General features: G+C 35.5%; 1 protein-coding gene across 16 annotated transcripts in view; it reads left to right on the forward strand.

Moving 5' to 3' along the window:
* The window catches only part of CADPS2 (calcium dependent secretion activator 2), a 564,672-nt gene that overhangs the window by 226,618 nt on the left and 312,078 nt on the right, over positions 1–25,976 (forward strand). For all 16 annotated transcript variants that reach the window (XM_054237741.2, XM_054237742.2, XM_054237744.2 and 13 more), the window contains 2 exons: positions 13,040–13,120; positions 19,614–19,850. In XM_054237741.2, coding sequence (XP_054093716.1) covers positions 13,040–13,120; positions 19,614–19,850 — 318 coding nt within the window. The remainder of the gene's footprint in view (positions 1–13,039; positions 13,121–19,613; positions 19,851–25,976) is intronic.

The raw sequence follows: 25,976 nt of genomic DNA on the forward strand, positions 1-25,976 counted from the left end.
CAGTGATTGACAATATTAATATAAGAACATTTATTTTGGTTCTAGAAAACAGATTTATTTGAGCGGGCAATGACGCTAAAGAGTGAAAAACATTTTTTAAAAGATCTTTTCTCTTTAAGATATAAGTAAGTTTAATTAAATTCAAGGGTTTGATGTTTGTAGTTTTTATAGTATTAGAAGAGCAATATAACAAGTTGTAAAAAAAAAAGCTGTTGGGTGAAACTTAGTAAAGTTATTTTATGCTGTATTTAACATTTTCTTAATTGTAAGATAGTTGACTGCCAGCACAGCTTCCAGTTCTCCCTAGGACTTCTGCAAAGGGACATTTGCTGATCTCAAAGGCCTTCGTATTTCCCAGAGCTGCTCCCAAGGAACAGGAGAGTAACTGGGCAAGGAGAGCCTAGGGTTTGATATTTGTAAGGGAAGTCTAACAGACTGTTACGTTAGATCATCAATTTCTCTCTCTCTCTCTCTCTCTCTCTCTCTCTCTCTCTCTCTCTCTCTTTTTTTTTTTTTTTTTTGTGTTGGAGTCTCACTCTGTTTCCCAGGCTGGAGTACAGTGACATGATGTTGGCTAATCGCAACCTCTGCCTCCTAGGTTCAAGTGATTCTCCTGCATCAGCCTCTGCAGTAGCTGGGATTACAGATGCCCACCACCACACCTAATTTTTGTATTTTTAGTAGAGATAGGGTTTCACCATGTTAGCCAGGCTGGTCTTGAATGCCTGACCTCCAGTGATCCACCAGCCTTGGCCTCCCAAAGTGCTGGGATTACACCAGTGATCCACCACTTCGGGCCTCAATTTCTCCATTTTTAATATTTCTATCTTTGCAAATCTATCCTGATGCTACCAGTCCAGAAAAATTTTTTCTTGAATACCCATAACATCTGTTTCACTATTACTTTTTTTTAAACATACAATATGAACTCCTAGAGAGCCACAACTTTTGTAGTTACTGAAAATCCTACAACAGAGTATGCTATACAGTAGGTATAGAAAACATGTATATAGAATTAATAAAATCATGTACTATTGAGGTTAACATTATTAATACCCTATGTCTTAGTGTTCCTTTACAAAAATTTAGAAAATCTCTGTAAGTATAAGTTGGAAGATGTGCAGGGCTGAGGTGACCGTTTTCCCTGGTATATGTATCAAAAATCCTTTTTTAGAATGAAATAATAGAGGCCTTCATACAGAAGAGGCATGGTTCTTTATCTCTTTTCAGTTAATCACCCTCTTGAGAACCTTGGGTAGGCTATGAAATTCATATAATTCCCCAAGGGGAAAAATATGCATCTTTAAAAAACTTTGCTCACAACTTCAGTAGTTTCACAGATTTCCAAAGGTCCAATTCAAGAATCCCCTAACATAGACAATTCTGAATGTGGAAACAGTAATCCCTGTGTAATAAACAGGAGGAAAATAAAAGTATATTTTCCCTAGTAAATATTTGTCAAGCCAGTGAAATAGTTTGATAATTGAAGTGATAAAATTATCTGTGTAATAGAAACTAGAAGCTTAGCACAGAAAAATAGATACATTGGATATTTGTCATGGTCAAGGATGTACAGCCCTTTTAAAAAGACCTGGAGAATATTCTCTGCTAGGAAAAGACATTTGTGAGGAAAGTAATCTATTTTTAAATAAAATGTTGAAATCATAAGTTAGAAGTAAAAGAAAATGACATTAAAAGATGAAATTGCCCTGGTAGAGTAAAGCCTCACCTCTGACCTCTATTACAACCCCCAGAGTTCACATATTCTTATTTTATGTATCTTATAGCCTAAATCCAGCACTAGGATCTAGTGGGTCAACAACATTTTTACTTTTTTAAAAAAATTTTTCTTATTTGTTAGGGAACAACATGGAAACATTTTTAATTGTAATGCCCTAGATCTATAATTGTCTGTTCAGGCTTTTATGTATTTCTTCTCCCCTTCCCTTCTCTCTCTCTCTCTCTCTCTCTCTCTCTCTCTCTCTCTCTCTCTCTCTCTCTCTGTGTGTGTGTGTGTGCGTGTGCACTTATTTAAGTTTTACTTATGGTTCAGGAAAGAAAGATAATTATTTTCACTGTGACAGAGTTTGCAACCATACTGGCAAATTGAAATAGTGCTTGAAGTGCCTAGAGAAACACTGTAATGTACACAAACACACAAAGAAATAGAAGGGGTGCAGAAGAGGAAAGGGAGAGAAAGAGAGACCTGGCCAGGGACTGATAATACCTGAAAATACCTGCATTCTGGTCTGCCTAGGTCTCAACTATGTGGTTCTAGGTTTTGTTCTACATGACTCTAGGTGGATTGGATGTGGACTGTGAGGGAGAGAGATGTTGAAGATGATGTGTAGGTTTTGGGCCTGAGCAACTGGTACAGAGGCATGCCATTTATCACGTGGCATTACTCATGAAGGATTAGGGTATGAGACTGAAAATCAAGATTCTATTGTGGGCTTGTTTAGTGTGCCTTATCTTCACATAAGCCAGAACTCTAGTAGGCAATGGGAAATGTAAGTCTGGAACTCTTGTAAGAGATTTGTGGTATAGATACACACTTGAAAGATTAGAGACTAGATATTGCATATAATCATAGGCTTTGTGGAGAGCACCCAGGCAGTGAATATTTAGATTGAGAAAAGGTTAGAAGTCTTCAACATTTATGAGCACTCATGGGAACACATCTCTAATTTTCTAATGACAATTAAAAGAAAATCATATTTGGCCTAGTATAATTTATTTTCAAGTATTCTGTAAAATGGGGCACAGCATTATTAAAACTAACCAACTGGGGACTGGCTAGAGGGAGAAGGGTGTGGGTATAAATGGGTATCATGAGGGTTCATTGCAGTGTTAGAACTGTGAAGTGTCTTGGTGATGGTTATTCATGTACCTATGTAAGTATAAATTGTGGAGAACTGAACACACACACACAAAGGAGTACACGTAAAACTGGGAAAATTTAAATAAGATGGGTGATTCTATCACCAAAGTCAGGATCCTGGCTTTGGTAGAATATTATAGTTTTATAAGATGCTACCATTAGGGGAAAACTGGGAAAAGTGTATAATGGATATCTTTCTACTTTTCACCATTATATGTGAATCTACAATTGTCTCAATTGAAGAAGTCTGCCTTTAGGAAAATGTTCATAACAATTATATAAACTTTCAATTAAATAAATTATTAGGAAAAAAAAGAACATTTCAAAACTCAAAAGAAAAGAGAACATGTAACATTAAACTAAGATTCTTACATGTAAAAAAAATTAAGCAACTAATTTACCCCCTTCAGTTCTAACATTACATAAAATAAAGATAACTGATTAAGTTTTATCCATTGCCTTCATTAGCTTTTCTCTTTTTTGGTAAATATGTTGCTTGGAAATCTGCTTTTCCAATTTCACAAAATCACACAAGCAGTCATCAAAGGTAGTACACTTTGACCTCTGAAAATTTAGCTTTATGAAGAGAAGTCTACTAAAAGACACATAGGACATAGTGTTCAAGGTAGTGGACTAGAAGGAGCTACTGTGCACCACTTTACTGGAGAGGAAATAGTGACAAGTAAACATGGACTCTCTATGTAGGTCATCTAAGAAACTATGACAGGATACATCAAGTGAGCAATGGTACATTGAGAACAGAAAAGATTGAACCTGGGCAGCTGCCTAGCTGGGACTAGCATGGAGCCAGAAGAAGCTCCTTAACACAGGGAAAGAATGAGTGAATGAGAGTCCTCAGGGGATCCACATTTCCCACAGGGACCTGTGCAATCCTGAGAATGTAAAAATCCTGTGACCCCCTTGGGCCTCTACCCTGATACACAGAGCTACCCAGAGTTTTTGCAGAGGCAACACTCAAGTCCATGGGTACACCCACAGGCCTTGGAATCCAGAGCAGTCTGGTTGGTACCGGGTACCATTTCCCTGACAGAGGCTATAGTCATGGTGCTGGAGACGGTCAGATTGCTCTACTCCCTCTTGACGGAAAAGGCTTGGTCCCTTCTTCTAGCACAGCAGCCCTACCTCTGCCTGAACTCTGCAGGCAGGCAGGCACAGCTCTGTTTCCCCAGGGAGCACCCAAACACTGGAGCAGGTTATTCCACCCACCCCTACTATTCTAGCCAAGCAGGACTTGGCAGTGGGTGCTCCCAGCACAGTGGTTCCACTTCTGAGCCCCTGTCTTAGGAAAAAAACAAAAAAACAAAACAAAATTTCTTAATATAGCCACATGCATTGCAGCAGAACAGACCAAACTTAGGAAGGAATCTCAAAGCTTAAAGACCAATACTTCAAATCAACTTTGCCAGCCAAAAAGAAAAAGAATTAGCAATTTTAAAAAAATAAACAAAACCTTTGAGAAATATTAGTTTATATAAACACACCAAATCTACAACTCATTGGCATTCCTGACAGAGGAAAGAGAGTAAGCAACTTTGAAAATATTTGAGGATATCGCCCATGAAAATTTCCCCAATCTCACTAGAAAGTTGGACATACAAATTTAAGAAATACAGAGAACTCTGGCAAGATAGTATACAAGATCACCATCCCCAAGGCACATAGCCATCAGATTCACCAAGTTCAACTACAAAAAATATTTAAGGCAAGCTAGACATGGTGGCTTATGCCTGTAATCCCAGCACTTTTTTGGGAGGCTGAAGCAAGAAGATCACATCAGGTCAGGAGTTTGAGATCAGTGTGGCCAACATGGTGAAACCTTGTCTTTATTACAAATACAAAAATTAGCTAGGTGTAGTGATGTGCACCAGTAATCTTAGCTACTTGGGAAGCTGAGGTAGGAGAATCACCTGAAACTGGGGAACAGAGGTTGCAGTGAACCAAGATTGCACCACTACACTCCAGCCAGGGCAACAGAGTGAGACTCCATCTCAAAAACAAAAACAAAAAATAGGCACAACTCTTGTAGAAAACTTAGGAGCCAGAAGAAGATGGGGGCCTGTTTCAGCTTTCTTAAATAAAATAAATTCCAGCCAAGAAATTCATATCCTGCCAAACTAAGCTTCTAAGTGAAGGAGAAATAGAATACTTCTCAGATAAGCAAGCACTAAAGGAATTTGTTAATACTAGACTACCCTTATGAGAGGTCGTTAAGGGAGTGCTAAACATGGAAATGAAACACCAAAACCTGCTACCACAAAAATATGCTTAAGTATACAGCCCACAGTTAACATAAGGCATTTACACAGTCATGTCCACAAAACAACCAGCTAACAAAATAAGATCAAAATCTCACATATCAATACTCTCTCTGAATGTAAAAACTTCACTTAAAAGGCATAGAATGGCAAGCTGGATAAAAAGACAATAACCAACTGTCTGTTGTCTTCAAGAGAGTCATCTCACATGTAATGACACCACAGGCTCAAAGTAAAGAAGTAAAGATCTTTTATGCAAATGGAGAAAGAATGTGAGAGCTGCTATTCTCATATCAGACAGAATAGATTTTAAAGCAATAACAATGAGGAAGGACAAAGAAGGGCATTACATAATGATAAAGGGTTCAACTCAACAGGAAGAGTAAACTATCCTTAATATATACACACCCAACACTAGAGAACAAAGATTTATAAAACAGGTTCTTTTTGACCTGTGAACAAATTTAGCCACAAATGAAGTCAGGGACTTCAACACCCCACTGACAGCATTAGATTATCCAGGCAGAAAACTAGCACATTGCAGAATTAAACTCAGCCTTAGACCTATTGGACCTACCAGACATCTACAGGACACTCTACCTAACAATCACAGAGCATGCATTCTTCTCATCTGTACTCAGAACATATTCTAAGATTGTCACATGCTTGGTGATAACACAAGTCTCAATAAATTAAAAAATTTGAAATCCTACCAAGCACTCTCTTTGACCACAGGACAATAAAAGTAGAAAGTAATACCAAGAAGATCTCTTCGACCTACATAAAACATGGAAATTAAATAACTTTCTCCTGAACAATTCTTGAGTGAACAATTAAGACAGAAATAAAAAACTTCCTTAAAATTAAGGAAAATACACACAGAATTTACCAAAATCTTTGGGATACAGCTAAAACAGTGTTAACAGGAAAGTTTATAGGGTGAAACACCTTCATCAAGGAGTTAGGAAGCTCTCAAATTAACGATCTAACATTATATCTAGAGGAATTAGGAAACCATCCAACCCCAAAGCTAACAGAAGAAATAACTAAAATCAACAAAGAACTGAATGAAATTAAGATGAAAAGGTTTATTAAAAAAATTAATGTAATTAAGAGTTGGTTTTTTGAGAACACAAACAAGATTGACTGCTAGCTGTATTAACACAGAAAAAGGATTCAAGCAAGTGTAACCAGAAATGACAAAGATCGCATTACAGATGATCTCATAGAAATATTAAAAAAAGATCCCCAGAGACTATTTTAAACACCTCTATATAGACAAAATATAAAATCTGGAGGAAATGAATAAATTACTGGAAACACACAATCTCCCAAGATTGAACCAGGCAGGAAATAAAAACCTGAACAGATCAATAACAAATGCTGAAATTTAATCAGTATTTTTGAAAATATGAACCAAAAAGAGCTGTGGAACAACAACGTCTTAGCTCTGCATTCATAGCTGAATTCTACCAGATGTACGAAAAAGAACTGAAAGCAATCCTTCTGAAATTATTTTTTAAAATCTTCCCTAACTCATTCTACAAAGCCAGCATCATCCTGATACCAAAATCTGGAAGAGACACAAAGAAATAAGAATTTGTAGACCAACATCCCCAATAAATATAGTCACAAAACTCCTCAATACAATACTAGCAAACAAAATATAGCTGCATTGCAATAATGTTAATTCACCACAATCAAGCAGTAATCTTGGGAGGCAAGTTTGGCTCAACATAAGCAAATCAATAAACAGAATCAAAAGTAAAAAACACATAATCTCATTAGATGCAGAAAAAGCCTTCAATAAAGTGCAATTTATGATAAAAACCCTCAACAGGCTAGGCATTGAAGAAACATTTCATAAAAATAAGAGCTACCTATGAAATACTCAAGGTCAATATCATGCTGGATGGAGAAAAGCTAGAACTATTCCTCTTGAGTACTGGAACATGTTAGGAATGCCCACTCACACCATTCCTGTTCAAGATAGTACTAGAAGCCTAGCCAGAGCAATCAGGCAATAGGAAGAAATAAAAGGCATCCACATAGGAAAAAGGGAAGCCAAATTATCTTTTTTTGCTAATGATATTCTATACACAGAAAACCCTAAAGACTCTGCCAAAAGGCTTCTCACACTGATAAATGACTTCAGTAAAGTTTCAAAGTACAAAATAAAAGTACAAAAATTAATAGAATTTCAATACACCTACAGGCAGAACTACACAACACTGCTTAGAAAATGACAAAGATGACACAAATAAATGGAAAAATATTACATATTTATGGAGTGGAAAAATTAATATCATTAAAATGGCATACTGCCCAAAGCAATTTACAGAATCAGTGCTATCCCTATCAAAATAGCAACATGATTTTTCACAGAATTAGAAAAATCTGTTCTAAAATTCACATGGAACCAAAAAGCTGAAATAGCCAAAACAATCCTAAGCAAAAAGAAGAAAGCCAGAGACATTATACTACCCTACTCCAAAGTACACTATAAGGCTACAGTAACCAAAACAGCATTGTACTAGTACATAAACACAGGCACTTAAACAAATGGAACAGCATAGAGAACTTAAAAATAAACCTGCACACCTACAACTATCTGAACTTTGACAAAATCAACAAAAATAAGCCATGGGGAAAGGACTCACTCTGCAATAAATGGTGGTGGACTAACTGGCTAGCCATATGTGGAAGAATGAAACTAGACCCCTACCTTTCATCATATACAAAAAATTAGGGTGGATTAAAGACTTAAAGGAAAGACTTCAAGGTCTAAAAATCCTAAAAGAAATTCTAGGAAATACCCTTCTTGACATCTGCTTTGGCAAATAACTTACAGCTAAGTCCACAAAAGCAATTGCAACAGAAACAAAAATTGACAAGTTGGACCTAATTAATCTGAAGAGATTCTGCACAGCAAAAGAAATTACCAACAGAATCAACCAACAGCCTACAAAATGGGAGAAAATATTTGCAAACTCTGTAGCTCACAAAGATCTAATATCCAGAATCTACTAACATCCAGAATCTACAAGGAGCTTAAACAAATTAAATAAAACCAATCCAATTAAAAAGTGTGCAAAGTGTGCAATCAGACACTTATCAAAAGATGTACAAGGGCCAAAAAAAATGAGCAAATGCTCAACATCATTAATCATCAAGAAATGCAAACCAAAGCCACATTGAGAGAGATACCATCTCACAGCAGTCAGAATGGCTACTATCAAAAAGTTGAAACAACACAAACAACAAAAAAACAGATGCTGGTGAGGCTGCAGAGAAAAGCAAATGTTTATATGCTGTTGATGGTAATGCAAATTACTTTAGCCACTGTGGAAAGTAGTTTAAAGATTTCTCAAAGTAGTTAAAACAGAACTACCATTACACCCAGCAATCCCACTACTGGGTATGTACCCAAAGAAAAATGACTCATTCTATCTAAAAGACACTGGCACCCATATGGTTATTGCCACACTAATGACAATAGCAAAGACCTGGTATTAATCTAGGTGCCCATCAATGGTGGGTTGGATAAAGAAAATATTTTATATATACATAAAATATTGATAATATTTATGAATGTTATAAATATATAAGTACACACACATACCATGGACTATTACACAGCACTAAAAAAGAATGAAAGCATATTCTTTGCAGCAATGTGGATGCAACTGGAAGCCATTATCTAAGCTAATTAACACCTGAACAGAAATCCAAATACCACATATTCTCACTTATAAAGAAAAGCTAAACATTGAATAGACATAGACATAAAGATAGAAATAGTAGACACTGGGGACTGATTGACCAAGGAAAATGTGGACTGAAAAACGACCTATTGGATACTATGCTCACCACTTGGGTGATGGTACCATGTATGTCTCCAAGCTCAACCTCAACTGCAAGTAATATACCCATGTAACGACCCTGCACATGTAGCCCCCCGATCTGAATTTTGTTTTGTTTTGTTTTTAAAGACAATGTAGTGTCCCAATGCTCTACTTTTTGGTGGTGGTTGTGTTTTTTTTTTTTAGAAAAATTTCATCAAGGCATTTTTTTTTTTAAATATAGACCAGGTGGTGGTGGTTCATGCCTGTAATTCCAGCACTTAGGAAGGCAGAGGCAGGAGGATCACTTGAGCCCAAAAGTTCAAGACTAGTTTAGATAACAGCAAGAATCCCATCTCTACAAAAAGAAAAAACATGTAGTTGTAAATTGTCTCTTCCAAATAAAACTCCCAAAATTCAGAAATAATTCAAACAATTTTACTTAAAATTAAGTAAGAGCTATTAATCTGGAAAGATGATAGTGTTTCTAGTGACGTTTGAAAAATTATGGCCTTTTATTTAAATAAAGATATTAAATGCTATTTTTTGTTGGAGGTGTGAGAAAAATATAATTCCTTTCTATGCAAGTAACTTTAATTTCTCTGTAAGAACTATGTATCAGCATTTAAGCAAAGATTATATTTCATATTACATTTAGTGTATTTTATGTATTGTTATAGTTTCAATCTTATGGTTCTCTTTAGTTTTTAGGAGCTTGAAGTGAGAGATTTCTGTTAACCTGGAACACATACTTATTGCATATTATATTTCTTCATAATTACATTAGGTTTTAATTTGGATCATTTTTGTTTTAGACACAGTGAAGATAAACTCATTTCTTTTTGATTTTTAATCATATTAATTAAAATTAAGTTTATTAGTTTTGTAAGATGGCATAGAAACTCCTTTATAATGAGGATTTACTTTAAGAAAATCTTGTCTGTTATTTTTTAACTTACTTTAAAATGAATTTGGTTTTTTAAAAATCAACTTGGGAACATATATTAGACAGGTAATCTCAGGCTTTTACATATGTATTTTTTTTCCAAGAGAAAATTAACATGGATATCCTCAATTTAATATTTTGTGTATATCTATTAAAGAGAACAAAATAAGAAGACTTCCTTCTGCCTCTGACCTGTAGTTTGTGCTAGAGACACAGTAATCTTTCCTTTCCAAAGCTTACATCTGCTCATATCACTCCCCAATTTTTAGTTTTTTGTTTTCATTTTTTAAATGTATTTTTTATTGTATTTTAGATTCTGGGGTACATGTGCAGATCATGCAGAATTGTTGCATAGGTACATACATGGCAATGTGGTTTAGTGCCTCAATCCCCCTGTCACCTCTATCTGGCATTTCTCCTCATATTATCCCTCCCCAACCTCCCTATGCCACACTGTCCCTCCCCTAGTCCCCCGACAACAGACACCAATGTGTGATGCTCCCCTCCCTGTGTCCATGTGTTCTCATTGTTCAACACCCACCTGTGAGTGAGAACATACAGTGTTTGATATTCTGTTCTTGTGTCAGTTTGCTGAGAATAATGGCTTCCTGATTCATCCATGTCCCTACAAAAGACATGATCTCATAGTTTTCTAAGGCTGCATAGTATTCCATGGTGTATATGTGCCACATTTTCCTTGTCCAGTCTGTCATGAATAGGCATTTGGGTTGGTTCCAGGTCTTTGCTATTGTAAACAGTGCCACAATGAACATTAGTGTGTCCGTGTATTTATAATGGAACAATTTATAATCCTTTGGGTATATACCCAGTAATGGGATTGCTGGGTCAAATGGAATTTCTATTTCTAAGGCCTTGAGGAATCGCCACACTGTCTTCTACAATGGCTGAACTAATTTACACTCCCACCAACAGTGTAAAAGTGTTCCTATTTCTCCACATCCTCTCCAGCATCTGTTGTCTCCAGATTTTTTAATGATCGCCATTCTAACTGGCGTGAGATGGTATCTCAATGTGGTTTTTATTTGCATTTCTCTAATGACCAGTGATGATAAGCATTTTTCATATGTTTGTTGGCTTCATATATGTCTTCTTTTGAAAAGCGTCTGTTCATATCCTTCACCCACTTTCGAATGGGTTTGTTTGTCTTTTACTTGCAAATCTATTTTAGTTTTTTGTAGATTCTGGATATTAGCCCTTTGTCAGATGGGTACATTGCAAAATTTTTTTCCCGTTCTGTTGGTTGCCAGTTCACTCGAATGATTGTTTCTTTTGCTGTGCAGAAGCTCTGGAATTTAATTAGGTCCCATTTGTCTATTTTGGCTTTTGTTGCCAATGCTTTTGGTGTTTTAGTCATGAAGTCTTTGCCTATGCCTATGTCTGGTTGGTTTTGCCTAAGTTTTCTTCTAGGGTTTTTATGGTGTTAGGTCTTATGTTTAAGTCTTTAATCCATCTGGAGTTAATTTTAGTGTAAGGTGTCTGGAAGGGGTCTAGTTTCTGCTTTCTGCACATGGCTAGCCAGTTATCCCAGTACCATTTATGAAACAGGGTATCCTTTCCCTATTACTTGTTTTTGTCAGTTTGTCAAAGATCAGATGGTTATAGATGTGTGGCATTGCCTCCAAGGCCTCTGTTCTGTTCCATTGGTCTATATCTCACTCCCTCATTTAAATATCTCAAGGAAGTTCCATTCTGGTTGGAACTAACTCCAAATTCTCTAATGTGACTTGTGAAGAGTAACTTATGAAGTTTCCCTGCTTCTCTCTACAGTCCTGTCTCCCACTCTGCCTCTTCTGGGATCCCATTCCAAAGGAAACACTGTATGTGTCTAGTTTTACCTCCTCTACTCCAGACTTTTAGTGTTCTCTTAAAGGAACATCTTTTTTTTTTTTTTTTTGACTCTTCACATAAATTGCTATATCAGCATCCTGTTAATCTGGTTTGCTTCTACTCATCTTTTTGAGGACTTTCTTATTTGAAGGTGTTTTAAAAATGTAAGCTGGTTAATTCGAGAAAGGGGCAAACTGTTATTATCCTTGGTGTTTAATGTTATGCTCAGTCCTAATCGAATCTTTAGATGGTCCTTTACTAAAGTGTATCGGGCAGTCCAGGCTTCCTTGTGATGAGAGGGTGAAAGGAGAAAAAACTAAAGTCAAGAGAAAAATTAATATTTATCATCCCCAGTTTAATATTTTTATAAAGGAACTGATAAATATTGAGTGAATAGGTGAAAAGGTATCATTTGTAAAATGAAAAGAAGTTATAGCAAAAGTTAAGGATTATTTCATGAAATGAAAATGTCCCATGTAAATGGGAGATTTCTAAAAAAATTGATGAGACAATACTTTTACTGTTTTCGGTCAAATTTAGAACAGGAGAATGGATTTCTAATATGGTGCCAGTCTGTAAAAGAATGGAAGGATTTCTTGGCGGTCTTAGTCCATTGGTATTAAAACGAAGAGTATATGAAGACTTAAGTGGTAGGAAGTTATATCAGTCAAAGAATACTTTTGTAGTTTAGCACTAATACAAACTTATTAGTAAAACGAAGGGAATTTTTTTAAGTTCAAAGAAGAGAAACATTACTCAGCATCTCATCCTCCAGAAATACATGACAAGAACTTGAAAGAACAAAACAGGAGGTTCATCTCTCTGGAACTATTTAGGATTGATCTTCAAAAGACAGCAGGATGGACTGAATAAACCGAATGACAACTTAATGTAACCTCAAGGAAAAAGGACCTCTTGGTTTAGAGTTGTTGTGGACAAGTTGTGGAAAGAATTTTTTGTAATAATTAAGATTTCTTGAAGTCTAAATCAAGAAATCTAATTTCAGTTTAGAATTGACCTTCATAAAGACAGAAGGATTTCTTGATTTTGTGGTTTTGTGAATAAAACCGCAATGAGAAAGTATCCATGAAATTTAACTGGATTCAAATGAAACAACCTCCTGTATTCTCTTTGTAATAGATATTTGATACAATCTATTAAACATTTTTTAGTCATTTATTGCCTTAGTCTGTGGGTCACAGCCATTAAGTAATTACATATGTGTAACTTCTGTTTTATTTTTAAGCTGGATAATGCAGATGAACAAGCAGCCCAGATCAGAAGGGAACTTGATGGCCGGCTGCAATTGGCAGATAAAATGGCGAAGGTAAATTTTTTACTTGGACATAGTATACCCCATTCCTTTCTTTACCTAGATTTCTGTGAGCTGAAAGAGTGTTTTGTATAGGTGAAAAAAAAAGAGCCAGCATAATTTTAACATTTTCTCCTCTACACATAGACCTCTTAATCCCAAATATCTGAATGCATGTTATCTAAACAGAGTGTATTATTCATATTACATATTCATTCTTAATATGTGAACTGTTTAATTTTAATGATAACTTTTATAGATTTTTTAAAGCAATGCCTGAGTTTCTCAAACTGCCATATCTATAAGAGTTTCAATGTTGTGCTAAGCAAAATATAACCAGGGAGAAAATACTCCTCCGTGCAAGATCATGTAACATATTCGTAAGTATACAGCATAGTTATTGCCACATGGTGGTTCCAACTAATATTTAATTAAATGACTAAATACATGAAAAAATGTAATTTGAAGTATCTAGTAGAAAGTCTGGCAGATAAGTATGTTTGATACAAGAAATTCATTATATTGTACTTATTTTATTTGTGTGATCATAATGTATCATGAATAGAAATAGATTTCAGGCAAAAGCTATGAGTTTTTCTAGTACTTAAGGTTTTTAGAAAGAATGGAACTAATTGTCTAAATCATTATTTAGTGAATTGATTGATTAACTTACTTCAGTGGTATGAAAATTTTCATTCTTTTCAATAGACTTGCAATTACAGTGCTGTTGATTGCTCTGAATATAAGATTCTCTCCCTTTCCTTTCTGCTAAGCAAAAACTTCGAATATTTGATGGATACTCTCTCTTTCTCTCTCATAACATGTATACAATGAGCTGCACACATCTTCAATTTACAATTTTATGAATGTTTATGAATATACCCTGTGTAGCTACCTCCCAAATCAAGATAGTGAACCCTTCCAGCATTCAAGAAGTTATATCCCATACTAATTTTGACAATTATTTTTGTGCTTCTGCAAAGTTAATGTGTATTTGTAAATATTAATATATATAGTTTTAAAAATGCTAATATTTAAATATTAAAAAGTAGAGAAAACTGAGAAATTAGAGATAAACAATGATATAAAAAATTGAGAGAAATTGGGTAACAAGAATGTCAGTAAACTGTAAGATCATGGGGAAGAATCTCCAGATGAGTGGAGACACATTGTGCTATAAATCAGGGGCCAAAGAGTTACATTTGCACAAAGAGCAGTGGCTAAAAGGATACCATGCCTTATTTTTGTTCTCTGGGTTTCTACAAAGGTGCTATTTCATTCTAGAGATTTGAATGTGGACTTCATATAGTAGAAACCAAGCAGCTTGAAGCTGTTGGAACCTTTAGAAAGAAAACTATTTTAATGCCTAATCCTATCCTGTACTGAGACTGGCTGGAAAATAAATTGCTTTTCTGAGACCTAAAGCTAACAAAGAACCTGGAGAGATGCCCGACAGCAGTGGGCAGGACAGTGGATCTGTGTTCAGCATTTGAAAAATACCCACCTATATATAGATTGTACCTGAGACTGGGTACATTGTCATATCTGATGCTTTAGAATAAAGTTTAAGTGAACTTCTGGAGAGTTATGAGACTGGAAAAAAAGCCTCAGACATGTTCTGAGGTTCATGTCTGAAAAGGAGAAGGCATGTTCATAAACTCCTAGGCTGAGTCAGAAGAAAGTTTTAGTTCTCTCCTTGAGAGAACTCTAATGGTTTCATTAGAGATGTTGGTAAAGTGGAAAAAGCATGGAGAAAGAAACTGATGGGGTTGGGAGACAAAATACACCTCTAAAAATAGTATACCTTTTGGTGAAAATATTGACACAGCAGATTGAGCAGGTTTAATCGCTTTCGGCTTGACGGTCACCAAAGTGAAGCCCTCTTAATGAAATGTTTTTAAGGCTAATAACAATTTACTGAACTTGTTGAATTACATTCCTACAATAATCCTAAAACCTTGTAAGGGCAAATGATATCATGAAGTTAATTTCATAGAAGAGGAAATTGAAGCTTAGACAAGATTATTTATTTCACCATGATTACGTAATAAGTAAGTGGCTGAGGCAGGCCTCAAATACTGGCCTTGTCTTCAGAGTCTGGGCTCGCTCCCTAACATCCTGTTGCCTCTGCAATCTGATAATGCCAGAAGTGTGGTTAAAAAATAGCTATTAATTGGCAATCAGAAACACCCCTTACCACATTTCACAGAACAGTACAATATAATAACAATAAAACTGCAGGGCAAAAATCTCTGCTTCAAGGGAAATGTTGACTTTAGTACTTTAGCCAAGAGGTCATTAGGAAGTAGTGGACAAAATATGTACAGAAAGAACTGTGAACAAATTCATGATTGCTATTTTCTAGATATAACAGTAAGCACATTACTTAACATTTTAGAACCTATTTTTTTCTATCAAATTCACTGAGCAAATATTTATTGAACACCAACTATAGACCTGGGTGCTGTCTTAGGTACTTGGGATATATTGGGTTAAAACAAGACAAAAATATTTCTGCCAGGCCCTGGTGGAGCTTACATTTTATTTGGAATAGCCCCACAGTAAGCAGTAATTATGCCATGTAACTAAATTATAGATGGTGATCATTGTTACTTAGAAAACAGGTCAGAAAAAATAGGATATGAGGAGTGTAGGAAGGAGGTGGTGGGAGGTTACAGTTTTCAGTCAAGTGGTCAAGACAGGTCAGTTCTTGATAGTACAGTTCTTCCAGATACTCAGACCAAAAAACTTGTAATCATCTTTGATTCCTTTTTCTCCTACCTCATGCAAAAGTTACCAGGAATTTCTTTTATCTCTATCTTCACAGTATTTCCAGAATGTGAAGATGGCTGCCATCCTCCACCTTCCAAAATGTGGTCTTTGTTGTCTGGATCATTGTTCTGTCCTTTAGTCTCCTGGATTCCACTCATCTCCATTAACACAACAGCCAGTGATGTTCTGCACTAAATCTGTGATGATTCCCTGTGTTGCTGAGAGAAAAAGAGAAGTTCCTAAAATGGCCCGCAAAGTCCTGTATGATGGAGTCTTTATTACCCCTCGGACTTTATCCTTCACTAAGCTCTTCCCCTTGCTCAATCCACTTTGGCTCTGGTGACCTCATTGGTTTACCTGCCACAGGGCCTTGGACCTGGCTGTTCACCTGCAGTTAACGTCCATTGACATTTACATGGCTTTTTTCCTGCTGTAGTCAGGTTCTCCAGAGAAACAGAGCCAATAGATTTATCTATATATTCATATGTCTAGACCTGTATCTCTCTAGACATAATAAATATGTACATAATATTAAAAAGTAGTATTATACATATATACATATTATTTTGTATATATATTTATAAAATACAGGGCATGCACATGCACACATGGGAGGGAAAGGAGAGAGAGAGAGAGAGAGAGAGAGAGAGAGAGAGAGCGCGAGAGACTGATTGATTTCAAGGAATTGGCTCCCACAGTTGTGAGCATTAGCAAGTTGAGATTTCATAGGACAAGTAGGCAGGCTGGAAGTTCAGGTGAGAATTGATGTTACAGGCTTAAGTCTGAAATCTGTAGGGGAGACTGGCAGACAAGAAACTCAGGCACTGTTTCTGTGTTTTAGTCTTGAGGCAAAATTGCTGCTTCTTTAGGAAACCTTTGTCTTTGCTCATAAATCCTTCAACTGAGTGAATGAGACCAACTACAGATGTAAGAGGGTGATCTGATTTACCGAATCTACTGATTGTAAATGTTATTCACATCTAAAGAATATTTTGATAACATTTAAATTTGTGTTTGGCCTAACAACTGGACACCATACCCTAGCCAGATTGACAAACAAAATTAATCATCATACTTCCTCATCCACTTTTATGCTCAAAGGGCATCATCTCCTCATTGAGACCTTCTCCAACCACCTTGTTTAAAGTTACAGCCCTTCTTATCACTCACTCTATGTCCCTTCTAGACTTTTTCTCCATGGTACTTACCACTTTCTACCATAAGAAATTATTTCCTTGTTTATGAAGTCTGTAAAATATAGATTCCATGGCAGCAGAGAACTTTTGTCCATTATCTTCATGGTTCTATCCAGGGGCCTGGAGCAGAACACATAGCAGGCACTCAGTGAAATATTATCAACAAACCTCAAAGCTTTAAAACAGTATTTGAGCTTTTTCAGGGAAATAAAAATCTGGTATAGTCCTTGAAAAGTTTGAAAATACTGATAAAAGAGTCAATTTTGGTGTTGCCTGCTTTTCTCCTGTTTGACAGATGATAGTTAATGAAGTGCTTATTGTTAAAGCTAAATACAAATAGATTTTTTTTTTTTGTCCTAATGCTAGATTTTCCATAACATGCTGAAAATTTGAAAGAAAAGCATTGGCACATCAGGACTGTCAGATATATGATATGCTCATCTTTTGCTTTGTTACACTATAATTTTTTAATGGGAAAAATTATGACTTTCATGCAAATATAAAATGGACACACAATAGAGATTTTATTCAATGCATAATTAATAAGCAAACAAGATAGATATTAAGACCAGGCCAAGAGCATATGAGAAGCTAGGTGTTTGGGGGTATTACTAAGATAAGATTAATGGATTCTATTAAAAATTGGTTAATTTCTAATACAGATTTAAACTGAAACTGATATTATTCACCAGGCAAACATTATTTACATCTCTTTCAGATGCAGTTTTACAAAGTAACATGTAACTTTATTGTCTTGAACCTTTAGTCAATAATAAATAATAAGATGAACTAAGAACTTTTCTGCAAATGATCATTGGATGGCCTTCACCTCCATGTGACATTGAACCTGCCTCCTCATTGTTTGCCTTATTTCTCAGTTTTGGATGCTTTTTCTGACAGCCTTAAAGTTAATCCAAAAACATAAAATATGTATTTTACGGATGATATTACTTTTTTCTCCCCTCTTTGCTTATATTGAAAAATTATTCTAAAAACAATTCCTTTCCTCCCCTTCCCTGTCAAAGGAAAGCCAGGTATTCTATAGCTGGGTAATTACATGTTTTCTTAAGGATACAAATTTGCTATTTTTGAATGTTGCCTCAAACTCTAGAGAAGTTTTTAAAGGATACTTAAGAACTTTCTTTGGGAAAGTTAATTTTTAATGTAGATATTTAATTTGTCTGTGTCATTATGTAGTTTTAATTTTGATTATATGTAAATTAGTTTAAAAAGAAATATGTGAAGGTTATCCTGGGGGAGAAGAAAAACAGGTGGCCTGAGACTCTGGGACTGATCTGTGAAGTGGTGTCAGATGTTCCTTCCCATCGCATGAATGAACTGGTGCAGGCAAGTCAGAGACTAGATGCAGGTTGACAGGAGCACACTAGATGCTTTCCAATTGTACTAGAGACATGTAGATTTCTTAGGTTAGATTTTGAGTGATGTCAAGAGGGGCAACAGTAAAGGCAGTGATTTTCTGGAGCATTCAGCAGTCATTTGAAAGATGGCTGCTTTAGGCTTTCATCCTCCAGCCGGTTTTGAGCAGCGGAAATCATTTCATACTGTGCTTTATGTTGTAAAACTACATACCCTTTGTCTTTAAGAGGGAAAATCTAAGTGCCAGGTTGGCAAACATTAAAGAAAGAGCCAAGAGTGTGAGGGAACAAAGTGCTCTCTTTTGCTGTTCTGAAGAATATAAATTTGTAATAATATTCTCTAAAAACGATTTGGCGCTATCTAAATATCAATATTTGGAATGTCCTTTTAATCAAGCGGAAGAAACAAGTCTGATTGCAGAGTTAAAGTATTGAATGGTAATGCTGATATAATTTAGCAAGAAATAGAATCTTCCAAATTGATATTGTTACTTTTTCCCCTTAATCATTTTTAATAATAAATTTTCCTTTTGCTTTAAACTTAACTTTAAGCCTTTAGTGAAAAACTGAATTTATAGCCACAAGAGATCTTGGCACATTCATGTAATGTGAAAATTTAGTAATTTTAGAATTATGACCATATCACTCTTCAATAATATGAGTTTTTAAGTTTGAATGCCTATTTATGAAAAGCATACTCTCCCAGCAATGCATATCTGTGGTAAGAAACTGAGCCGTTGTTAGAATGTTTGTTTCCTAACTGGCAAAGCAGTTGTGTCCTCAATATTTTCTTATATACCAGTTATCCTAAGCATTGCAAAGCTACTAGCGGCTAACTAAGGTTCATCTATACACTAAAATATCTTCCATGCATGTTTTCAGAGTTTGTTTTTCCTTAAGCAAATCTTATCACAAATAAAGTTAATGTGAAAATATATGTGATTTTTTATCATTTTGTTCTGCAGTGATCCTCAATAAGATATCTGAAGTACCTTTAGATATAATTATAAATGCCAATGTCTGAGGATTTAAAACCTAATGGCTCAAGTAGGGTAGATATATTGAGAGTTTTGTAATTTCTAAGACAGTGAAGTATATACATTATACATTTTTATGATGAAATATGACTTATGTAACACTATTATTTTACAAATTATTTTCAAGGAAAGAAAATTCCCCCAATTTATAGCAAAAGATATGGAGAATATGTATATAGAAGAGTTGCGGTCTTCAGTGAATTTGCTAATGGCCAATTTGGAAAGTCTTCCAGTTTCTAAAGGAGGTCCAGAATTTAAATTACAAAAATTAAAACGTTCACAGAATTCTGCATTTTTGGACATAGGGGATGAGAATGAGATTCAGCTGTCAAAGTCTGACGTGGTGCTGTCATTCACCTTAGAGGTAAGTAGCTTTATCTAACACTTGCCTCTGACAGCATAAATGAGGCTGCATAATAATTTCTGCTGACCTTTGTGGTAACTGTTAGAATTTAAAACAGTGCAATATATGTTGGAGATGTTAAATTATTCTTCATTTGTTGGATACTCGACCTGTATATGCAAATGAATGCAAATTTTTCTTTAAATATAACAACAGTCTTAGGATTAAATAATAAAATAATAAAAGTTTTAAAGCAAGTCTTCTTTATGCCAGTCAGGCTAGTATAAGTTTACTGATACAATAGGATGGGCATGGTGGCTCACACCTGTAATTCCAGCACTTTAGGAGGCCAAGGCAAGAGGATCACTTGAGCCAAGAAGTTTAAGATCAGCCTGGGCAACATAATAAGACCCGGTTTCTAAAAAAAAACAAAAAACAAAAGGAAAAGGTATCTCATCATGATGGGGTGTGCCTGTAGTTCCAGCCACTTGGGAGACTAAGATGGAAGGATTGCTTGAGCCCAGGAGGTTGAGGTTACATTGAACAGTGATCATGATCCTGCACTCCAGCCTGGCAGGCAGAGTAAGACCCTGTCTCAAAAACGAGGATAACAAAGGATAACAAAAATTCATTGATAAAATAAGCATCAGAATGCACTGGGATAGAAATAGCAATTCAACATATAAGTGAATTCTTTGTAATTTGGGAACTTTTTTCAGGTTTTTGGTTAACCTTTCTTTTTAAATCTACTTTACCTGTGGTATCATTTTTCTAGGATTATATTAAATAAACCAGTTATAATGTACATTATTAGATACCATGAATGATGAGAAATAGATAATTCTTTTTCATGAGTGCAAGTTTTATTACAGGGACAATACATATTAGAGCAAGAACAAATGTCATACATTTAAAATTGTGTTCCCCCAAACTTCAAATTTCATACTTCATGCAAATCACTGGAATCCAAACACTAATACTCTTTGTACAGCTTCCTGTTGATGCTTTACATAATTCTTCATTGCTGATCTGTGCATATGGGCTTATCTAGTTATATGTCTTTGGGTTTGTACACCACCACACACAAACACACACCTCTGACAGACATCTTTAGTTCCTAGGAGGAAGAATGTATGTGAAGCATTAAGATAAAAGATTATAGCATAATAATTCAGACTGTCAAGTCACCATTTGGCTTAAACTCAAGCTCCCCCTACCCATAATTTTTATTCTATGAGTAAATACTAACAATGTGACACTTTAATTTATAGCTCTCTCAAAAATTGCATTGAGGCTTATAGCTCTTTCCTTTTATCCTCTCTGCTGGTTCCCCATGCTGCCATTTTCATTTGCTCATTGACAAAGAAAAGTAAATACAATCTTATGCAGAACAGTTTTCAATTTCTTTGTTGAAACTTGACTTGCTTAGTTTATGGCAGAAAAAGAAAACTTCTATTTTTATTCTTTTTTTTCCCCATATATTTAACTCTGAGATAAATTCAAACTTGAGGATGACATCTGCTTCTCACTTTCTTAATTTCAGGATTAATGATTTATTTGTAGATTAATAGATTAAACTTAGTGTCAGATTAGAACTATGAGGCTTTCTTTTGACTCAAAATTCAATTCTGGGCTTACCTAATGGCTTTGCCAAATGGCTTCATTACTGGCTTTTTCTCAGACTTTTCAGGCTTATAACATAAGGATGTCTAATTTGAAACTACATAGCATGTTACCTGTGGCATATCCTTATCATTCCTGCCTCAGCTCTCCTGCTAAGTGAAATATAAAAGGTCAATTGTTTTCTGTTTTTCAAAACTTTACACAAAACATAATTCATTTAATTATACTATAATTTTTCCAATAAGAGTTTATCTTATGTATTTATTTAGTTAGTTTTGTGGAGACTGAGTCTCTCTCTATCACCCAAACTGGAGTGCAGTGGTGTAATCTCTGCTCACCGCAACTTCCATCTCCCAGGTTCAAGGGATTCTCCTGTTTCAGCCTCCTGAGTAGCTGGGACTACAGGCATGCAACACCATGCCCAGATAATTTTTTTTTTTTTTGTATTTTTAGTAGAGATGGGGTTTCCCTATATTGCCCAGGCTGGTTTTGAACTCCTGAGCTCAGGCAATCCACCTACTTCCACCTCCCAAAATGCCAGGATTACAGGCTTGAGCCACCATGCTCAACCTATCATTTAAATTTATTGATGGAAAAAATAACTCGTAGATCAAATAACTTTTATAATGTACAAATCTACCATTATCATTATATGTAAACATTCAGAACTAAAAGCTCAGAACATTTTTTCTTTTCTCTATTCTTCAAAAATGTTAAACAATTGTAATAATTAGCTTATGAATTATATTTTACCTATTGAAAACAAAATTAGGCATTGAGTCAATGTTTAAGTGAAATGATGAATTGTTATTCTGTGCTTTGTTGCCAATATGTTTAGGAGGGCTGTTCAGTTGGTAGTAGATTGTTAGGCAGAGAATATAAGCTAAAACTTTATTTTCCATGGTCTGAGAAGCTTGCATATTTATAAAATTGTTTTGACATCCTCTGTTGCTATGTCTGTCTAAGGCAGATATTTTCCTACCATAGCGTAATACAAATCTGTTCTCTGTGTCCACAGTATTTTAAGCAGGAGTTATGTATCCAGCAACAAAGTAAAATCATGTTAAGTGATGATGGTGCAGTGCATGTTTATAGGACACCAGAGAGAACAGATACGCCACTTGTCCCAGGGCCTGTACATCAGCCAAGCTAAACTGAATAATTATCCGTAGCCCTTTAAGCAAGCCTTGCTCCTCAGACCCCATATTTAAGCCTAAGTAAACTCTGAAAGGCAAGCAGTTAATCCAATTTTAAGCTCTCACATTTCATTAGTCAGGCTTAGAAGTGGTCCAGTGCAGGAATCTTTTCTAAGAACTATACTGAGCCAAAGGAATAAGGTGCAGATTTGAAAAACTCTACTTAAATTTTTTCTTCTCTTTAAAATTGCTCCCACATCTCCCTTCTCTCACTATACCTTATTCTCTTACCAAGTTCAATTTTTGCCATACTATTTACCAACTAACATATAGTTCAGTTATGTATTATGTTTATTGTTAATTATCTGACTTTCTCTACTACAATGTAAGCTGCAGGAAGGTAATATTTCTTTCTCTCTTTTGTTTACTGAGGTATTCAAAGTAACTAAACAGTGCCCAGCACACCATTGACTCCATAAATGCTTATTGAATTAAAGGATTTTTATGGTATCAACAAAGCATAGCCATACAGGATTACTTTTACGTCTCTCTGTTTATTAAGAGACAAATATTAAAGCAACAAATGAGCTAACCCACAAAATGCTGATCTATTAAATAATGTTAAATGCAAGCAAAACTAGAAAAACAAATGTTCACCTAAGAAGTGGAAAGTGGGGAATGATATCAATGGCATGAATATAGTTGATTTTTTTTTTTTGAGACTGAATCTCGCTCTGTTGCCCAGGCAGGAGTGAAGTGGCATGATCTCGCCTCACTGAAACCGCCGCCTCCCAGGTTCAAGCAATTCTCCTACCTGAGCCTCCTTAGTAGCTTGGATTACAGGCGCGTGCCACCACGCCTGTCTAGTTTTTTGTATTTTTAGTAGAGATGGGATTTCACCATGTTAGCCAGGCTGCTCTTGATCTCCCGACCTCATGATCTACCCACCTCGGCCTCCCAAAGTGCTGGGATTACAGGCATGAGCTCCCGTACCCAGCATGCAGTTGATTTTTTACAATGAAATCTGTTATCGATTTTAGGTTAGCATCCCATGACTTCCTCTGTGTTTGGTGCTTTATGGTTCCCAGAGTCACCATACTGCCCAGCATCATTTTCTAATAAACTACACATGCTTAAGTGTCTCCTAACTCTGTGGTCAGTGTTTTCTTGGAAAAATGTTACCTAGTTTCACATTTTATACTTATCTCCCTTCTTTTTGCTTTTAGGACAACTTTATTTTATCCCTATGACATCAGCTACAGAGAGATTGGGGAAGAGAAGATTAAAAATAGGTCAATTTAGTTTCTGTAGGTCCATTAGCATGTTTTGCTGGGAATTGAAACACTATTTAAAATTAGATTAGCTGATAGTCCATGGAATTCTTGGCTGTCTTTATCACTAATTATTAAGGCCACCTATTGTTTATTTTTCTTTTGGATATCAGATCTGCAGAATCATGTTGTTTTATTTATACATATAGATTCATCACAGAATATCTTTTGAAAATGACAATTCTGCAGGATAAAACATTCCCAGCACAGTTGGAAGTATTGTTTTGAAAAGCAGAGTGCTGTTTCACAAGTTGTATGTTTTAGGAGGTCATGTTTATAGTAGCTTGTAGTAGAGGTGACAGAAATAATGTCAAGCAGATGCTTCTTTTCTTCTCTCTTGCACTTTGGTTATTTAAACACACTGCAGAAGAGATGCAGTGTAAACAATAATATTCTGAAATATGAAGCAATGCTCTTACAATTTCTAGGCTTGTGGTACACAACTCTATTGTTTTGTACATTTTAAATGACGATCACACATTTTTATTATTAAGAAATAGCTGGGCATGGTGGCTCACGCCTCTAATCCCAACACTTTGGGAGGCCAAGGCAGGCAGATGGTCAAGAGATCGAGACCATCCTGGCCAACATGGTGAAACCCCGTCTCTACTAAAAAAATACAAAAATTAGCTGGGCATGGTGGCATGTGCCTGTAGTCCCAGCTACTTGGGAGGCTGAGGCAGGAGAATTGCTTGAACCCGGGAGGCGGTGATTGCAGTGAGCCGAGATCATGCCACTGCACTCCAGCCTGGCGCCTGGCAACAGAGAGAGACTCTGTCTCAAAAAAAAAAAGAAAAAAAATTATTAGAGTAATGATGGTAAGTTCAAATGAGGTTGACTTTTAATTAATATGGTTATATATTTAATTTATCTCAGTTTCTGGTTTTATTTGTATAAGAATCTAACAATTTTTAATATTACTAACAAAGAAACCTGAGTCATTAAAAATGCATAACTTGGTTTGCTTATTTTCCTTAATCAAGATTTAGTATTTCTGCCAGGCTTAGTGGCTCACCCCTGTAATCCCAGCACCTTGGGAGGCTGAGGAGGGCAGATCCTGACCATGTTGGCCAGGTTAGGCGATAGAGACAATCCTGGCCAACTTGGTGAAACCCCATTTCTACTAAAAATACAAACATTAGCTGGACATGGTGGCACGAACCTGTAATCCCAGCTACATGGGAGGCTGAGGCAGGAGAATTGCTTGAGCCAGGAAGTCGGAGGTTGCCAACCTGGTGACAGAATGAGATTCCATCTCAAAAAAACAAAAAAACAAAAGAAAGAAAAGAAAAAAGATTCAGTATTTCATCCCAGTTTCCCTGAGCAGTATTTAGAACCGCTGTGAAAAATATTTCTTTTCTCTATCAATTCTCCATTAATTTTCTTAGTCTGTTTTCAGGTAAGTCCTTATTTTTATTTATACGATGGTATGCATTTTAATGTAAGAAAATGACAGATCTCTAGTTGAGGAAGAAAACTTGTTCTGAGTTTGACCTTTTTTCTTGATAAATAACTGACTGGTCTCAGTATGAAAGTATTCATGCAATACTTTCCTACATATTGTATGAAAACAAAATTTAACAAAAGCCAAATGTACACTCATATTTACAAACATGGTCCTCTTGTAACAGAGCTGAAAGGAAGAACAGTTTTAAGATGATTTGTTTTTTGAGCCCTTTTGGATCAAAATTCTTTTCATGACTCTATAAAAAGTATAATGACGGTAATAAAGTATTACATGATCAGTAATTTGTACAGTTTATGTTTATGGTAGATATTTTGGTAGCTACGTAACATGAATTTTATTGTTTGTGCAAATACAATATGAGATTAATGAAGAAATCAATGTTTATATTTAAAAATACATTTCAATCTATTTTATCAATTAAATTTTGAGAATTTAGAAGAGTTCATGATATAACTTTTGATTGAAAAATATATGGTAAATAATATTTACAGTTGATGTATACATTCAATGAGAATGTTAGGTTACAGTATTTTAAGATTGGCAGCCTTTTCAATAAACATTAAAAAGCACACTTTAAAAATATGCATTG

Source organism: Callithrix jacchus, chromosome 11 (assembly GCF_049354715.1).
Source record: "Callithrix jacchus isolate 240 chromosome 11, calJac240_pri, whole genome shotgun sequence".
Lineage (NCBI taxonomy): Eukaryota > Metazoa > Chordata > Mammalia > Primates > Cebidae > Callithrix > Callithrix jacchus.